This window comes from Vanellus vanellus (genome assembly GCF_965231255.1).
Source record: "Vanellus vanellus genome assembly, chromosome: 27".
In the NCBI taxonomy this organism is placed as follows: Eukaryota; Metazoa; Chordata; class Aves; order Charadriiformes; family Charadriidae; genus Vanellus; species Vanellus vanellus.
In genome coordinates, this window is record NC_138932.1 from 649,881 (window position 1) to 665,496 (window position 15,616).

At 44.6% G+C, this 15,616-nt stretch overlaps 1 protein-coding gene across 1 annotated transcript; it reads right to left on the minus strand.

The window, feature by feature from the left end:
- Positions 1–3,756: 3,756 nt before the first annotated feature.
- Positions 3,757–4,816, minus strand: LOC309682190 (feather keratin 4-like). Its single transcript, XM_082496215.1, has one exon. It carries the CDS (start codon positions 4,800–4,802, stop codon positions 4,440–4,442), a length of 363 nt encoding a protein of 120 aa, XP_082352341.1. The 5' UTR covers positions 4,803–4,816; the 3' UTR covers positions 3,757–4,439.
- Between the last annotated feature and the right edge of the window lie 10,800 nt (positions 4,817–15,616).

Genomic DNA, 15,616 nt, shown 5'->3' on the forward strand with positions numbered 1-15,616 from the left:
ATTTCTTCACCACATTGACCAACGAATTCAAGCCAAATTTTTCAAAATCTAATGAGGCATTTTGCACACTTTCTTTGAAAAGAAAGATTCTGTGTTGTCAGCTACAACTAGCGATCATGGAGAAGCCTAAGCCAGTTGTCAGGCGGATATCACACGGTATGGGGTGCAGAACTGACAACTAACCCCAAGAAAGATAATTACAGCAGTTGAAGGAATGAGCCAAGCAGCAACATCTGATATGCAAGGAAATGAGATAAACACCAACAAATAGGTCTTCTAGCCTCTGGGCAGCTGGAGGAATTGTATAAAAGCACTTGCAGCTCAAGACTGTTTACCTGCTTCTCCCCACTTTCTCTTGTCCTGGCTCAGCCTAAACCACGACATCTCTCTTCAGTGGATCACGTAAGTCTGATTTGCCTTAGTTTTTTTGACTGTTTCATCTTTAGTTTTAGTTTTGGTGTAAAGCTTTGTTACGCTCAGGATTGCTGTAGCTGTCCGCTATAAACAAGTCTCTACTGCAAGCAGTCTGATGGGGGCTTTGACAGATGTGGATTTGGGGAGGGAACATGGGACACACAGACCCATATGGGGTTTGGACACTTTCCAGTGAGTACACGGGGGTTTAAATTCTCTCTTCTGCTTTGTACAGTCTCACCATAGAAATACTTTGATACTGGAGATTATTTTCTGGGTTGGTTATTTAGCCACTTAATCAAATGCTCATTCTTTCATATACAGCTACTGAAGTTTGAAATTTTAACCTTTTTTCTCTTCTCATGCATACACAGATTCACATCTCCTGTGTATCTTTAAGGTCTGGACAGGTGGAAATACAGAGAAAGACTCAGTTTTTAGGACAGGGAACAGTTTTGTCCTAGAAAAATAACTCCGTAATTGAGCGCACCAGCACTGGATAATTTTCACAGAAAATTAAAAGAAACTAGAATCTCTGTAAGTGAGAAAGCAGTAGGCTAGGCTGAGCCCAGGCCTGATCTCAAACAGCAGCTCTCCCCTTTATAAAATGAGCCATTTTAGCTCCAGACTCTGCCTGATGCCATTTACCATGGTATTTGTGCTAATGTTTGCTGCGGTGGGCTCATTGACTGCAAATTTTTCGGTGAAAGGAGCTTTTTATTCTCTATTTAATCTATGCCTTGAGGCAAGAGGACGCCCTGCGGTCAGTGCCCTAAGGGACAGAGGGACTCATGAAATAAATACAGGCTACCCCCTTAGAGAGGTCCTAAGGGCAGGCTCCTGCTTCTGCACTGGTTCCGGGCACCACCACCAAAATTTCACACAGTCGTGCTTAGTTACTGCTTCTGCCTAGCTCTGAGGTAGCTGGAATTTCTAACAATATTTTGAAGCAGAACGAATCAGGTCTAGCTTGGAATTAGGATGAAAGTTGCTTTTTGGGTTTTTTTGGCTGACTATTCAGAGAAAGCAGGTGATCCCCATGCCTTAGCAGAGCACCCAGCTGCCCTCCAAGCTTCTCAGGCACTCATGTCCTGTGTTGGTCCCAGGTGCAGGAATTGCACCAATTGCAAGGTATCTGGCAATATTCAGATGTCCTCTCTGTGTTTCAGGCTCACTTGCTTTCCAGAGCGATGTCTTACTGTGGAGACCTGTGCATACCATACAGCAGCCCGTGTGAGGTGACCTGCCCTCAGCCCTTGGCCAGCACCTGCAACGAGCCATGCGTGGCAACCTGCGATGACTCCAGAGCTGTCATTTACCCACCGCCTGTTGTCTTGACTTTCCCGGGACCGATCCTCAGCTCTTGTCCACAGGAGAGCGTTGTGGGCAGCTGTGGACCACTTGGTGTTGGCCACTCATTTGGTTCTGGGGGCTGTCTTGGTTACAGGGGCTATGGAAATGCTGTTGGCTTAAGGGGTTCCATCCTTTTTGGAGGCTCAAATGGTTATGGGGGAGCATACAATTACAGCAGGTCTTACAATTCTGGATATTCATGCCTGGGAAGGGGAAACTGTAGCCCGTACTCTTACCGCCGGTACAGCACCTACAGCCGAGGAAGCTGTGGGTCACCCTAAATACAACATGGGAGTTCACTGTGCACAGATCAACCAGGAGATGGAAAACATGGCAGAAAATCATGGATGAGAAACTGAGTGTCAGCCTGAGGAGAGCTGAGAGCTCACTGCTCTGACTGAAGCCAGCAGGAGCTGTGAGCTCTCAGCAGTGCTCAGAAAAACAGGCTTATAGGCAGAGCTGGGCAAACTGTAAAACTACCCATGCACACACAGATAAGAGAAAAGAAAAAAAAAAAAAAAAGGATTTAGTAAGGGTCCAGCAAAGAAAATGAATTTTCAAGGAAAAAAAGAAAAAAAAAATCAACCTGAAAAACAACTCCTTTTAAAAACTCAACATTTAAATTTTAAAGCAGAGAGTAAAAGCAATTTCTCTTAGAGAGATGCCAAAGTTAAACAGTTAATAATGTTTTTAACCACTTTTGCTCTTTAAAACTTTTATTTTCTCCTCATTTAGATTACTTTAGCTGAAAAATTTCATTGCCCTAAAGCTCCATTTTGGAGCAAATTTGCTATTTATTAGAAAATTATAACCAGCTCAACCTCTAAGCCTATTTTCTGTTTTACACCTTAGGCTTTTGGCATCTTCTGCTTATATATTCCCACCCATACATTTATTGCACTGTTCCTGGGGACGTGCAGGATGTTCAGTTGCAAAAAAAAATCTGTGCACTGTGAATACTGAGGTGTCCTCAATACCCATGAGGTTAAACAATGTTCAGTTTAATGTGTTGTGGAATTTGTACACAGTTCTGTGGCCTTGCACAGCACTCCAGTAAAAGAAAAATGGAAACCTCGTTTGCCTTAGTATAGTCTGCTTTAAAATGAATTTATTGTAAAGGGATCAAAATAGGACATATAACTCAAACTACACAGCTGTAATAAGGAAAGCAGAACTTCTCATGCCAAATGTAAGACTTGATATGACAAATTTTGTGATGTAAAGGGTCCTGAAGTGTCTGTCTTTATTCCCTGTGGTATTGCAACTGTTAGCTCTGCTTCTTATGCCCATTAAAAGCCATATTGCATAGCACTGACCTGGTGTTCATTCCACTTCAGTTTTCCACTTACCTCTGTTTGAATGAAAAGACTTCTCTTCCTTCTGAGCTCCCTGGTTTCTCTTCCAGAAGATACAGTAAGTTTCCAATAGTCACTGAAAGGCAGTTTTCTTCCACTCACAAGTACTCAGTTCCTTTGGAAATAAGAGGTTCTGCCCTTCAGTTTTAGCAAAGAAAAGAATGCTTTTAATAGCCAGAGGAAATCGTGCTACCTACATGTCCTCAGCACACCATTGCCTCCATTCTGCTGGGGTCCAGCTCCATGCAGAAGCTGAAACCATGGCTTTCCCAGGATAGAAATGGAAATCTGTTCCTAGTACTGGCATTTGCGATTAGCAGGACACCTTCAGCAGCAAATACGCTTTTAAAATGTAGTGAAGATACTGAGGGCAACCCCTTTCTCCTTGTACGCTAGTGGGAGGATGAAGATGACCTCTCATCCACAGTCTAGTATGACTGTTTAATCCCACTACTTTCACCACTAATCCTTACAAAAGATTTTAGGGATGTCCACATCTTGTGGATAAGTGGACAACGCACACAAAGCCCAGGACTTCTTGTCCTTTGCTGTTGATTAACACCCAGAGGAGGCTGGGTCTCCAATAAGGCATCATTTTAGCACTGTTGTCCAATAGTTTTAAGCTGAGGAGAAAAGGAAACCAGCAGGCAAATGTTGTGATGCAATATAAATTTTAATTGAAACAGAACAAGGACTTCATAACAGCAGAACATAACAATCCAGAGAGTACAGAATACATTTGCAGGCTTTGCTGGGTATGGACCTGGTTGTCTTCTTTTGGGGGCTGCAGTTTGTGAGATGATCTTCTGTCTTCGTTGCATTTGCAGTGTTTGAGTTGAGACTGGTTTCCATCTGTTTGTATTTTCTTTTTCTATTTTTTTTTTTTTTTAAATCCCAGACTGTGTGAATCAGGGCAGCTCCAAGAATCAAACAGGAGCTTTGAGAAGTTTTTCCACTGTATCTCAAAAGCCATGAAAAATCAGTCCACATATCACGAAAGGCTAGAACGCACAGAATCTCATTTGCACTGATGCTTAATCTTCTATAAACCACTTGAATCTAAGCTAAGGCCTTATCTACATTTCTCAAGTAAACTGCCCCGCAAACACAGAGTTGGGATGTTGTTAGCAAATTCTTAATCCAAAAGGAAGGGAAATACAGCATCTGGGCTTGTTTCTCAGGATGGCTGAGTGTGCCCAGCCCCTGAGCACCCCCACCGCAGCCTGGTACACTGCCTCTCTGAAAGCCATGTCCCTCTGCTCATTCAGGGACTGGGACTTTGCTCTGGTCCCTGATGGGTCTGGCTCCCCACAGGGCTTAGCAGGGCCCACAGCTCCCACGACTGTAAGTCGTGTACTTGCGGGAATAGCAGGGGTTGGAGTACCTGCCACCCAGGGAGGCGCCGGACCCGAAGGAGCTTTGGCCTTCCAAGGACCCCCCGTAGCCAAAGGAGCTGCCTATCTCCAGTGGGGCTGAGGTGCCCACGATGCTCTCCTGAGGGCAAGAGCTGAGGATGGGGCCCGGGAAGACGATGGCCACGGGTGGTGGGTAGACCACAGCCCGGGAGTCCCCACAGGAGGTGACACAGGGCTGGCTCCAGGCGTTGGCATATGGTGCGGGACAGCTCACTTCGCAGGGTGAGTAGCTGCCATAGTTGCAGACCTGCCTGTAGGAAGACATCGTTCTGGCCAGGAGTGAGCCTAAAACACACAGGATGGGGAGAACATGGGTCAGGGGTGACGGTGCAGGTGCATTTGCAAAGAGGAGCCCTCATTTATTCAAACCATACAACATTCAGAAAGTTACTCTTCTATAGCTAAGTATAAAGCGTGATTGCAGCTCTTATGCAGAAATAGTGAAGATTAGATAACCTGACAGAAGTCACCAAAGCCTCATTAAGGATAGGTGAGGATTAACCTAGCAATACTTATTTAAAACTGTTCCTAAAACTATTGTCTTCATTTGCAAAGCACTCCCAGACACACATAAAATCATTAAGCCTTCCTTCTCTGAAACATGCCAGCAGCTCTGGAAGCCCCACACTCTCCATATCAAGCCCATACCCTCCAGAGCTGCCAAGCTGAAAGGAGTTACAGAATCTTGTTTTATGAAAATAACATTCTTCCAATAATAACTAAAGACATATCAAGTGCTCAGACATAAGTACATCAAAACTTATTACAGCAGCATTTAAACTCATAAAACAGCTTTAACAGAAGTCAGACTTACTCAGTTCAACACCAAGGAGAAGCCAAGGCTGAAAAGTGGTTTGAAGAGCTCTGTGCTCCAAGCGCTTTTATAGGGTTCCTCCGAGCGGCTCCGGGGGCTGAGCCATGCTTTGGGCATGCGGTCCTTCCTAGTTACAAAACAAACTTTCCTGCATTTGTCACGTCAACGGGTGGAGGAATCTTTGCACATTGTTCACTGTTAAGCAATTATTAGTTGAATGATGTGAATCCATGTTGCAGCCTACGGAAACCTTTCATCTCAAAAAAGGGCCGGTATTCACCCTTAGTTTCTTTCTACTCATTGCAGAAATTAACTTCCTTCTTCCACTTTTCCAAGCTTCAAAGCACAGAACTCAAATCAGTAAACCAGAGGACTGCTGATTTGACAAAACAGATTTTATTTGTTTTTTAAATAATGTATTCATTTTTTCATTCTTGGTGTAAAGGTTTTCAAACATTTTAGTTGCAAAGGGAGATAAATCTTGGAGACTTTTTACCAAGATACCATTCTGTTCCCTTTTTATCCCACTCTCTTTTTCCTCAATAGGTGAAAAGAATCTATAGACTGTAGCCCTCAGGTGCTTGAGTTACGGTGATCATCCTTTTCACATCGACAGAGAAGCAGCTCTGCAATATAAGGGCCATTCTGACGTCAATAGTGGGCTTCTACAGCCTATTTTGAAGGGGTGGAGGAGGGAGAGGAAATGGGACCGACATACTGCAGAAGTCTTCTCATCCCACCTCAATCCCAGTGAATATTATTACAGATGAAAAAGGGCAAGGAAACCCTTGCTTAGAAATGCCAGGAAGGAATTAGTCTCCTGCACAAGTTACTCCAAATGTTCTGCTTTTAGCGACTCCTTTGTTCTGAAGCATCATGTTGAGCTCTTTCTGACCGCGGAACCTAGTCAAGCTATGTACAGGGGTTTGTAATAAATAAATTTACAACTGGAAAAATTGTACCCAGCCCCACACCCGATGCAGCAGACCACAGAGCAAAGTGAGGGGTCAAACACTGGGGTCCTCCTGCACCTACGTTTAAATTTGATGATGTTAAAGGATTTACATGTCAAAAACATTGCTTACAGCATTTAGTAACTGGAGAGCGGAATTACGTTATACATGATGAATCCTTCCTGACAGCAAAACTCATTTAAGGAACCGTGTCCCTGCCCTACCATGAGCTGTAATCTGCACTCCTGTGGATTATCAGGCGAAATGGAAATGTTCTATTTTCTTTGCTATATATTATAAAAGAGACATTACCCTGGTCTTGCTCCTGAACCTACTAGGGAAACTACAACATGGAAAACAGAAAATAGCATCAAGTCCAGACCCAGGGCAAGGTAATGATGTCCCGGTTAAGGCACAGCAGTCTGGAGCAGATTTCCAGCATAACCTTTGCCAAGAATTTGGGGAGAGGTTTTTGGACGCCCGCATTGTCCTGCGTGCGTTGGGGCGAGGACAACCCGCCCTCTGCACTGGCTGCGGGAGGCTCTCTCCAGTGGGGATTGTAATCCTTCCTTTCACCATACCTAAAACTAGTTGGTTTTGTTTATTGGTTCCTGACAGCGGTGACTGTCTGAGCTCTCTATTTTCATGGTATCTGGGCGCCAACCTCGTTTACATAAGCTAAGAGATAATAGAATTATAATTACAAATAATAACACTAACAAGTACAAGACATGCCCGAGATCTCCTCCCAGAGGCTCACTTGATTGCCAAGAAATGCTTGGTAAATTGTTTGGCCTCTCTCTTAATCATCTCCTCTAGAAATCATCAGTAGTAATTTCCCATTTCAGCTGGGTGTCACACTGGTTTGCCCAGAGCGGTATTTTACCCACTGAGGAAAATGCTTAATAGAGCACAAAACTGCAAAAGGGAAATGTTAACTTGGAGGCAGTAGAAATCAGATGAGAATTTGGCTGTGGAGCACACCTGAAGTATGCCGTGATCCATGAGATCGGTTTAAATGAAACTAGTTTCAGGGGCAAAATCCCAAACCCCCGGGATCTGTCAGAGATGGAAGGCAGTAGCGGGGAGTCCTCACGCTGGACTCTCCAAGTCCTGCAACACATTCTCCTGGGTCCTGTGAAATAGCTCTGGAATTAAATCCTTAAAAAGGATAGTCAAGGTTTCCGATGCAACGTTAATGGTCATCTAAGTTTGGGCGTACTCTCAAAGGGATGGTGGAAGGACGAGGGATAGTGAAGGATGTCTATAATCTGGTCAGCTACATTTTTTTTTTCTTTCTGTGTTTACAAGGCAGATACTGCCCTGTGGAAATGGCTGTGAAAAGTGACCACCTGCAAGTCTGTGTACCGCATACCCTGCTGCCGTGACACTGGAAGGTCGGAGGAGCACGCAGGGCCTGGTCGCAGCTCCTGCTGCCAGCGTGAGCACAGCCGAGCGGCTCAAGCAGTGGAGTATGGGAAATGATAAACCTGTATTTTCTGGTTTCTGGCACATGCCTTGTTGGCTCAGCACCTTTCGGAGGGCAGGTCTACACCAGGCAGAGGTCTCCTGAGCCAGGAGTGACCAATCGCCCTTCTGAAAAGAAAGCAATAACCAGATGGTGCCTGACCTGTGCTAATTACTTTTCCTCCAAACCAGGCACTTCTGAATCATTATCTTCTTTTCTTCATCCTCACCAAATAGTTATCTTCCTCCTCAGACTATGGAAATACTCTCAGTCTACAGAGCTCTTTTTACCTCCTTCCCTGGAAATCACATTTGCTTTGTGATTGCGCCAATGTAGTTGCTGCCCATTTTAATACTCCCCACCTTATTTCTCAATCTTAGCCTTTTCTTTTTGTATCTCAAAAGAATGCAAAATCCGTGTTTTTTCACTGCTTTAGACACAACCACTCATTTGTACAACACCCAAATGAATTGGGTAATTTTTATTGTTGATTTCTCGATGGGATTATTAAAAGACTGAGGCTAAATAACGCTCTCAGCCACACTTGTTGATTCAGTGGAAGAGCTGGGAGGAGCACTCAGCACACCAAGTCCTCATTCTTTTATCTCCTGCACTGTTTCATTGAGTCAAGGACCATTGTTTGGAGAGCTGTAAGAAACAAAACAGGACATTGTCCAGCTCCAAGGCACTGACAAGCTAAATACACATCCCCAAGACATAATGGGAAGAAAAATTCCTGTCTACACAGAAGAAAAGCTCATTTACAGGAAACTAAGGCTGTGCAATCAGTACCTTCGAACATCACTGACACAGACTTTCTGGGATGTCTCAGTCCAGAAAAAAAAAGAAAAAAAGGACAGGGACATGGTGGCTAACATAGGTTGCTGAGATTTAATCATATTATTTCTGCACTTCTGTTTCCAAATAGGGTGGGCAATGCATGTTGATGTATGACATCTTTAGGATGGGTAAAGGGTATTCCCTGAGTCAAGGCTGATCATCATGACAATGCTTCTGCCTTGGTTCTAAGCCCAGTTACATTAGCTGAGAGCTGTTTATTAATTTCTATGTTTCATATGTAAAAGTTAAGGCCTGTGATCAAACAGGGCACAGTTTATCACCCTGTTTTGCAGTGCTCAGTTCTGGGTGTTGCTGAAGTATTTCCCATGATGACAATTTGTAGCTAACAGTCCAATGTTGAAGATGGACTTTGAATTTAAAAAGGAGGATTTAAAATTACTCCTTCCAAAACTCAAATTTTCTTTCCCTATAAAAGAATTGCCAGAAAAAGGTAAAAAGTTAAACTGAAATAGTAACAGAAAGATCAAACAGACTACCGTGGCTTTGGACAAAGTTCTGAGACCTCTATCTCCAGCTCCGACTTAGTATTTACAACACTATGGAAAACAAGCAAACACCAATATACGGCCAACTCATATAGAGATATTGGTTAAGTTATGAGGCAGCGACATAATTTGAAAATCTAAGTTGCAGATTCATAGCACAGTAAATCTTGATCTCCCTCTGTCTCCAACAGTCAATGGAGTTATAACGAAGATGGAAATCAGGCCCCTTGTTTGACATGCAAGAAGTCGAAGGACTATGAGGTAGATGTAAAAACATTTGAGGTGGAGTTTCTTTGGAGAAATAATATGCAAACCAGTCACCATGATTGAGTGACATACGCAAAAAAAAAAAAGTGCATTTGAGGGACAATGAGTACAAATGAGGACAAGAATGGTTCACTTCCCCCAGGGCAAACTGAGAAGCTGTATAAAAGCGCCTGTATCCCAGAGTCTTCAAACCACTTTGCTTCGAGTCTCGTGGCTCTTCTGCGGTTCAACCAAGTAAGTCGTGTTCTTTGCGGGGCAGGGGAGGGTTGGCGCGAACACGGCAGTTCAATTTACTGCTAAGAAATTCAGATACGAAGTGTTAGAATTATTTCAAGATGGGAAATAGGGCAAGAGGAAAGAGTGAATAGAGTAAAAAGCATTTTGTCTGTCTCACTTTTAACTCTAAACAGACTTACCTGTGGCACTTGCCACCTGAATGTGTTATTTCACTGTCACTGCTTTGAATAAATGAGGGCTCTCCTTTGCAAATGCGCCTGCACTGTCGCCCCTGACACTGTTCTCCCCATCCTGTGTGTTTCAGGCCCACTGCTGGCCAGAACGATGACTTCCAACAGACAGACCTGCAATTACAGCAAGTGCTCTCCCTGCGAAACCAGCTGCCCCGTGCCATACGCCAAAGCCTGCAGCCAGCCCTGCGTCACCTCCTGTGGGGACTCCCGGGCCGTGGTCTACCCACCGCCCGTGGTCATCACCTTCCCGGGCCCCATCCTCAGCTCTTGCCCTCAGGAGAGCATCGTGGGCACCTCAGCCCCACTGGAGATAGGCAGCTCCTTTGGCAATGGGAAACCCTTGGAAGCCCAGAGCTCCCTGGGGTCCGGCGCCTCCCTGGGTGGCAGGTACTCCTACTCCTGCTATTCCCGCAGCTGCAGGATATACCGCCCTGCTAAGCCCTCCGAGGTTTCCCCGGGGGACAAGACCCAGCAGAAACAAGAGCAAATTCGCTACCAGTGAGTGAGCGGAGGGGCACGGCTTCCAGCAGGGCAGGGAGAGTCCTCGGGAGCCAGCCACGCTCATCCATCCTGAGAAACAAGGCTGGACACTCTATTTCCCACTTGTGTTGGATCTCTGCTCGAAGTGTCCTGGCTCTGTGCTCAACCCCTTTTTACTTTGCTTTCATGTAAATTTAACTTAATTCTGCTGTATTAACTTAATTCTGCAGTATTGCTGTGGTCTGATAAACTCTATTTGTCAGTGCCAATAAAATCCTTTCTGCATCACAATATCATGTTTTCTGATTTTATTTGTAGGGTTTCTAAATCTGTAGCCCACTGATGTTAAAATAATGACTGGTCTCCTGCATTAATTAAGGTGTTAAAAGGAAATCCTAGACCTTGATATAGAATCATAGAATGGTTTAGGTTGGAAAGGACCTTAAAGATCATCGAGTTACAACCCCCCTGCCATAGACAGGGACACCTCCCACCAGACCAGGTTGCCCAAGGCCACGTTCAGCTGCTCAAGACCTCGTCCAGCCTAAATGTTTCGTAGTCACAGATGTTATACAAGTACTATGTTTTTGCTGTGTTTGATGGCCTTGGGATCCAAAAGAAAAACCAAGGCTGGCATATACATGGTGAACATTACCTCGGCCCCCTGTTCCCTGCATTCTAGGGGTGTAAATGAAACTGTCCCTCTGAGCATGGTGAGCCTCAACACCTCACAAGCGAGTGAGGCATTGGTGGAGCCTTTCCTTAGCCCTCCTGGCAACAATTACATCCAAGCCACTGTACCATTTCTCCCAGCATATCCCAGAAGGACACGGGAAAGGAAAGAAAATGAGGGTCAGGCACAACTACTAAAAAAGCAGGGGCCAGGGGAGCCTGTAAGGCACGGGCACACTTCAGGATTCAGTGTATAGCAAAAGGATCTCTATTCACTCCTTGCCACAAGCAGCTCATAGAGGCGTTTTCCCCTAAACAGGGAAATAAATGCATCCTGAGACAGTAAGCCCAGTGAGGATTACCGACTTCTTCCTCTCACGAAATGACATTCAAAATCCCTGATGGTCTGACTTGTGCAGTCTTGAAAACGTGAAGTTTTCCACGTGCTGAAGCGCATGAACTCCTGGCAGAGCTGGGCTTAACTAACCACGCTGTGGCCGTGCGTATCAGCCAAGACAAAACTGCAAGCAGCAGCAGGCTGCAGCCTTGTTTTAAGGGCTCAGCACGCAAAATGGCCTTGGAGAACAAATACAGCAATGCCAACCATAGTGCATCGCACAAATCATGGATATAGTGGCAGAATTCCAGCATCTTCTCAAATCTCTCAGAGAGAGGTTTGTCAGACCTATTTTTCCCTCCAACTCCTATCCCATGGGTGATGTTTATCCACCTCCTAAAAGTTCTGGGGTGCACAGGTCCAAAGACACCCCGGGGCACTGTCCTGGGGCACACATACCACTGTGATGGGTAGGGAAACATAGGCGAGCGGGACGCATGTCTGTCTGTCTGTCTGCTGGACATCAGCCACGGACTGAATCCTGCGGGGACATGCCATGTGCCCGGTCTCACGGGGACCCAGCTCCGCACAAAGGCAGCTACTGGGCAGGCGCAGGGGTGGCTTCCCCCGGCCGGAGACTACATGGTCAGGAATGCAGCGCGCACTTTCAAAGACAGCATTTTCACAACACCCCTATGGTCTAGGTGGTTGTTACAGGGAAGACAACCGAGACATCAGGGCAAAGCATTTTGTCTTCGCAGCAGCTTCTGATTCAGAGGAAGAGCTGGGAAGAAAAATACGGGTGTGCCTATTCCTGCCATCATTGCAGGTAGAATTGGGGTGGGTTTTTACACTCAGCAGCAGGTCCTGCCCTCCCAGGCCAGAGGAAAAGCAGAAAACCTGTCTCCATATGGAAGGAAAAAAAAAGAAAAAAAAAGAAAGGAAAAAATAGCAGGTCATACAATGTTACAGAAGGGTCAGAAATGTCAAGAAGGTACTGATGTAGCCAAGCATTGCACGGACCAGGCCTCATGCAGAGGAGATGATCTGTCACCATTAAGTCCACAAGATCACTTAAGAGAGCAAGAAATTCTGTCAGGATGAAGGCAGAAGTCAGGAAAGAGCACAGCAGACCATGCAAAATCCCAGCGGCCTGCACCTCCATCATCTTCCTGCCTTGTGCTAATTCGATTTGTGGTTTTGTTCTTCGCTGTTTATTTTTCTACCCCCCATTTCCTCCAAATATTTTGATGAAATCACTGAAAGAGAGAAACACATTGGGATTAAAAACAAGCAAACAAACAAAAATAAACAGAGAGCACAGGGTGTTTGTGCAGGGACGTCTGTTTTTCTCCTGCCGGTCCACAAAACTCAGTCCAGGGCAGGGACAGGACTGCGGCCGCCGGTTCTGCGCTTGGATTCGCTCAGTGCGGCTGAGCCACTGGGGCACTCTGAAGATGTAAATAATATTTCCTGCTGAGTAATCCTTAGTCATCTTTCCATGAAACCTCTGGAGAAATCACCCTTAGATGCACATTTGGATACGGTTTTCCTTGTTCGTCTCAGCGTCAGCTAAAGATTTGCAAGCGGAGCAGTTGCAGGTCCACAGCATGGCTCAGCCAGCTCATCCCTGGTGTTTTCTTTTTTCCCCAAATAGACCCTAAATAGTTACAACCCCCCTATGCCCACCTAATTGCCTCTGATTCTTCTGACCAAAGTATGGATTTTAAGTAAAAGGATAAGCGAAAAGTCTGGTGATGTTACACCTCAAAAAGGCCGGATAGAAATCCTTCTTTCTCCACATGGAAAAAATCCAGGGGTTGGGTGCATTGTCAGTCAGTTGGTAAAGTCTGAGTCCTCACAACCTTATACCAAATCTGAACGTGCAAAACTAAGGTCACCTACAGAAAAATGTTTTCAGGTTTAGGAATTATGAAATTTATTATTTAAAGATTAAGTATAAAGATTAACCCGTGTGAAAATGAGAGCAAGAGGGTGCCCTAAGCAATCTTCTCTCACGGATGTCCCTGCCTAATAATTTATAAACACGTTTTCACAGATTGTTTCAAGTTGAAAAGGCTTCCCTGGAGAGAGAGTCATGATAAACTCTTGTAAGAGTCACAGTTTTAGCAGAATATACAGTTAATAATGTATATTATATATATCATATTATATATTATCCCTGCTCTTCTGTCTGCATTTCAATACTTGGGAAACTATTGAATAAATTTAACCTTAGCCAAGTTAGTGGGGAACATATAACAACAGGAGTGTCCAGAACAGATTTTACAATTGAGCACTATTTCCGACTTTCTTAAACTCCCTGTGTATGTGAAACAACCTCGTTCATGAGGATCTGCTGCTGCGCCAACTGATATTTGTTGCACATTCAGCTCATCTTGATGATGCAAAAAAAAATCCTGACTTATCCTAATTACTTTGGTGTTCCTGACCTCATCACGTTGTTACACAATGTTAACATCTCATGGTTCATTTCCTTTCAAGATTTCAATGACCAGATCCTTCCTGGTATCAATTCACTCCCTTCATTTGTTTTGGGTGGGAATGAATCAAGCTCCTTTTTTGTGATTGTTTGTCTTTTACATCCTTCTCTAGCCTAAGTAGTGTCAGGCACCCAGTTTCATGGTCCGCGATGCCACAAAAATGTCCAATGGAATGTATTGCTGCAATTCATCACTTGCTGAGAGTCTGTGAGCTGAATCCTTTGCATCCCCCCAGAGAACTGACCACTTTCAATTTGCCTGATGGCTGGGTTGATCAAGGAGTCGAGCCCTGATGGCCATCAGGTCGCTGCCACTTAAAGTCTTGCCCTGGAGAACACTGTTAGAGGGCAGTGATAACAAATAAAAAAAAAGATGGGGTTTCCCCTCTCCGTATGTGTCTCCTATACTGTGTGGGTTACAGGGAAAGCTGAGGGCTAATGCATTTATTGGTTTCACTGAGATCCTTCTTAAAAACATCTTCTAGAATGACCATTGATTTTCTCACTCAATTTGAGACACGTTGAACAGGTTCTGATTCCCTCCTGAAAAGTTCTCTGTGACACTGGCTTCTGAAAACAAGGCTGCCTGTGGCCAAGAATACAGATATTGCCCAGTTCTTGAAAATATTGAGTCTTGGAGTGAAGCCATGCACTGGAGAGACAGCTAGACGCAGAGTTACAGAGCTGGAGTGGTTTAGACAAACATTGATGAAATCATTAGAGAGAGCATAATATAAACTGAGACCAGCTAAATTCAGTGGGGTCATATTCGGTTGGAGCAGATGAGGGTCTGGCAGCCAGGTTTGGGAGTAAATTTGTCCCAGAGTACACACAGAGCTAACTGTAAAGCAAAGATGAGAAAAAAAAAGAAAATGAAGGAAGGGAATAAACAGCAGCTCTTAGCAGGGACTGAGCAAAGCCTCTCTCCAGGCCATAAATTGCCCTTTGCTCTGGCTGTTGGGGTGGCAAGATCCGTACAAGAAACGCATACAGGTCTGGAGTGCAATTTAAAGTCAGCAGCATTTCTACTATGCATTAAGTAAATGCTTGTTTTCTGCTTTACAATGAATTGCACAGATTTGATGGCTTGTCGGTGCCAGCACATCAGACCCTGACTGAGCATCTGAAGTGGGGACTCGAAGTGGGCAAAATAAGGAGACTTGCACCCTGGAGCTTCAAGGTTAATATTTACAGTCTGTCCCCCATCTGTGAATGGCTTTTAAAATATAAAATAAATAAAATAAAATATGGTTGTCAACCAGATGGTTTTATCTTAACTGAACTGTTTCTCATTGCTGCAGAAGGGTGAAGCCCTGGGATTGTTTCAGAGTTCCAATGAATCTAAACCTGATCAAAAAGTTGAGAGAGGGATGACGTAGTAAGGCGTAAAGGGAAACTGGGAATTGCCTAATAACTGCAAGCAGTGAGCAAAATGATTATACACTGTGAGGCATTACACGTAACCGCTTCTGTTTTGAATCTAATCAAACATCGTGTGCAAAGGATGGCTCAGATCCTCCAGGCTATCCAAGCAGCAGTATAAAAGCACACACTGCTCACCTCTCTCCCAACAGCTTCTCCTGACTTCTCCTCTGAGACTCGAGTAAGTTTTTAATTCTTTGTGCCTTTTTCATACTCTCTTTTAAAGATAACTCTAGCTGAATCCCATATAAACATCTGCTATGGCACTCGCAGGGCTGGCCTCTCTCTAAAAGCAGCTCTGCTGATCCTGCAGAGGTCGGGACTGGCATTATCCAGCTTCTCGAGGG

Coding starts and splice junctions, on each gene's coding strand:
- LOC309682190 (XM_082496215.1), bottom strand. CDS start 4,802: ATGTCTTCCTACAGGCAGGTCTGCAACTATGGCAGCTACTCACCCTGC.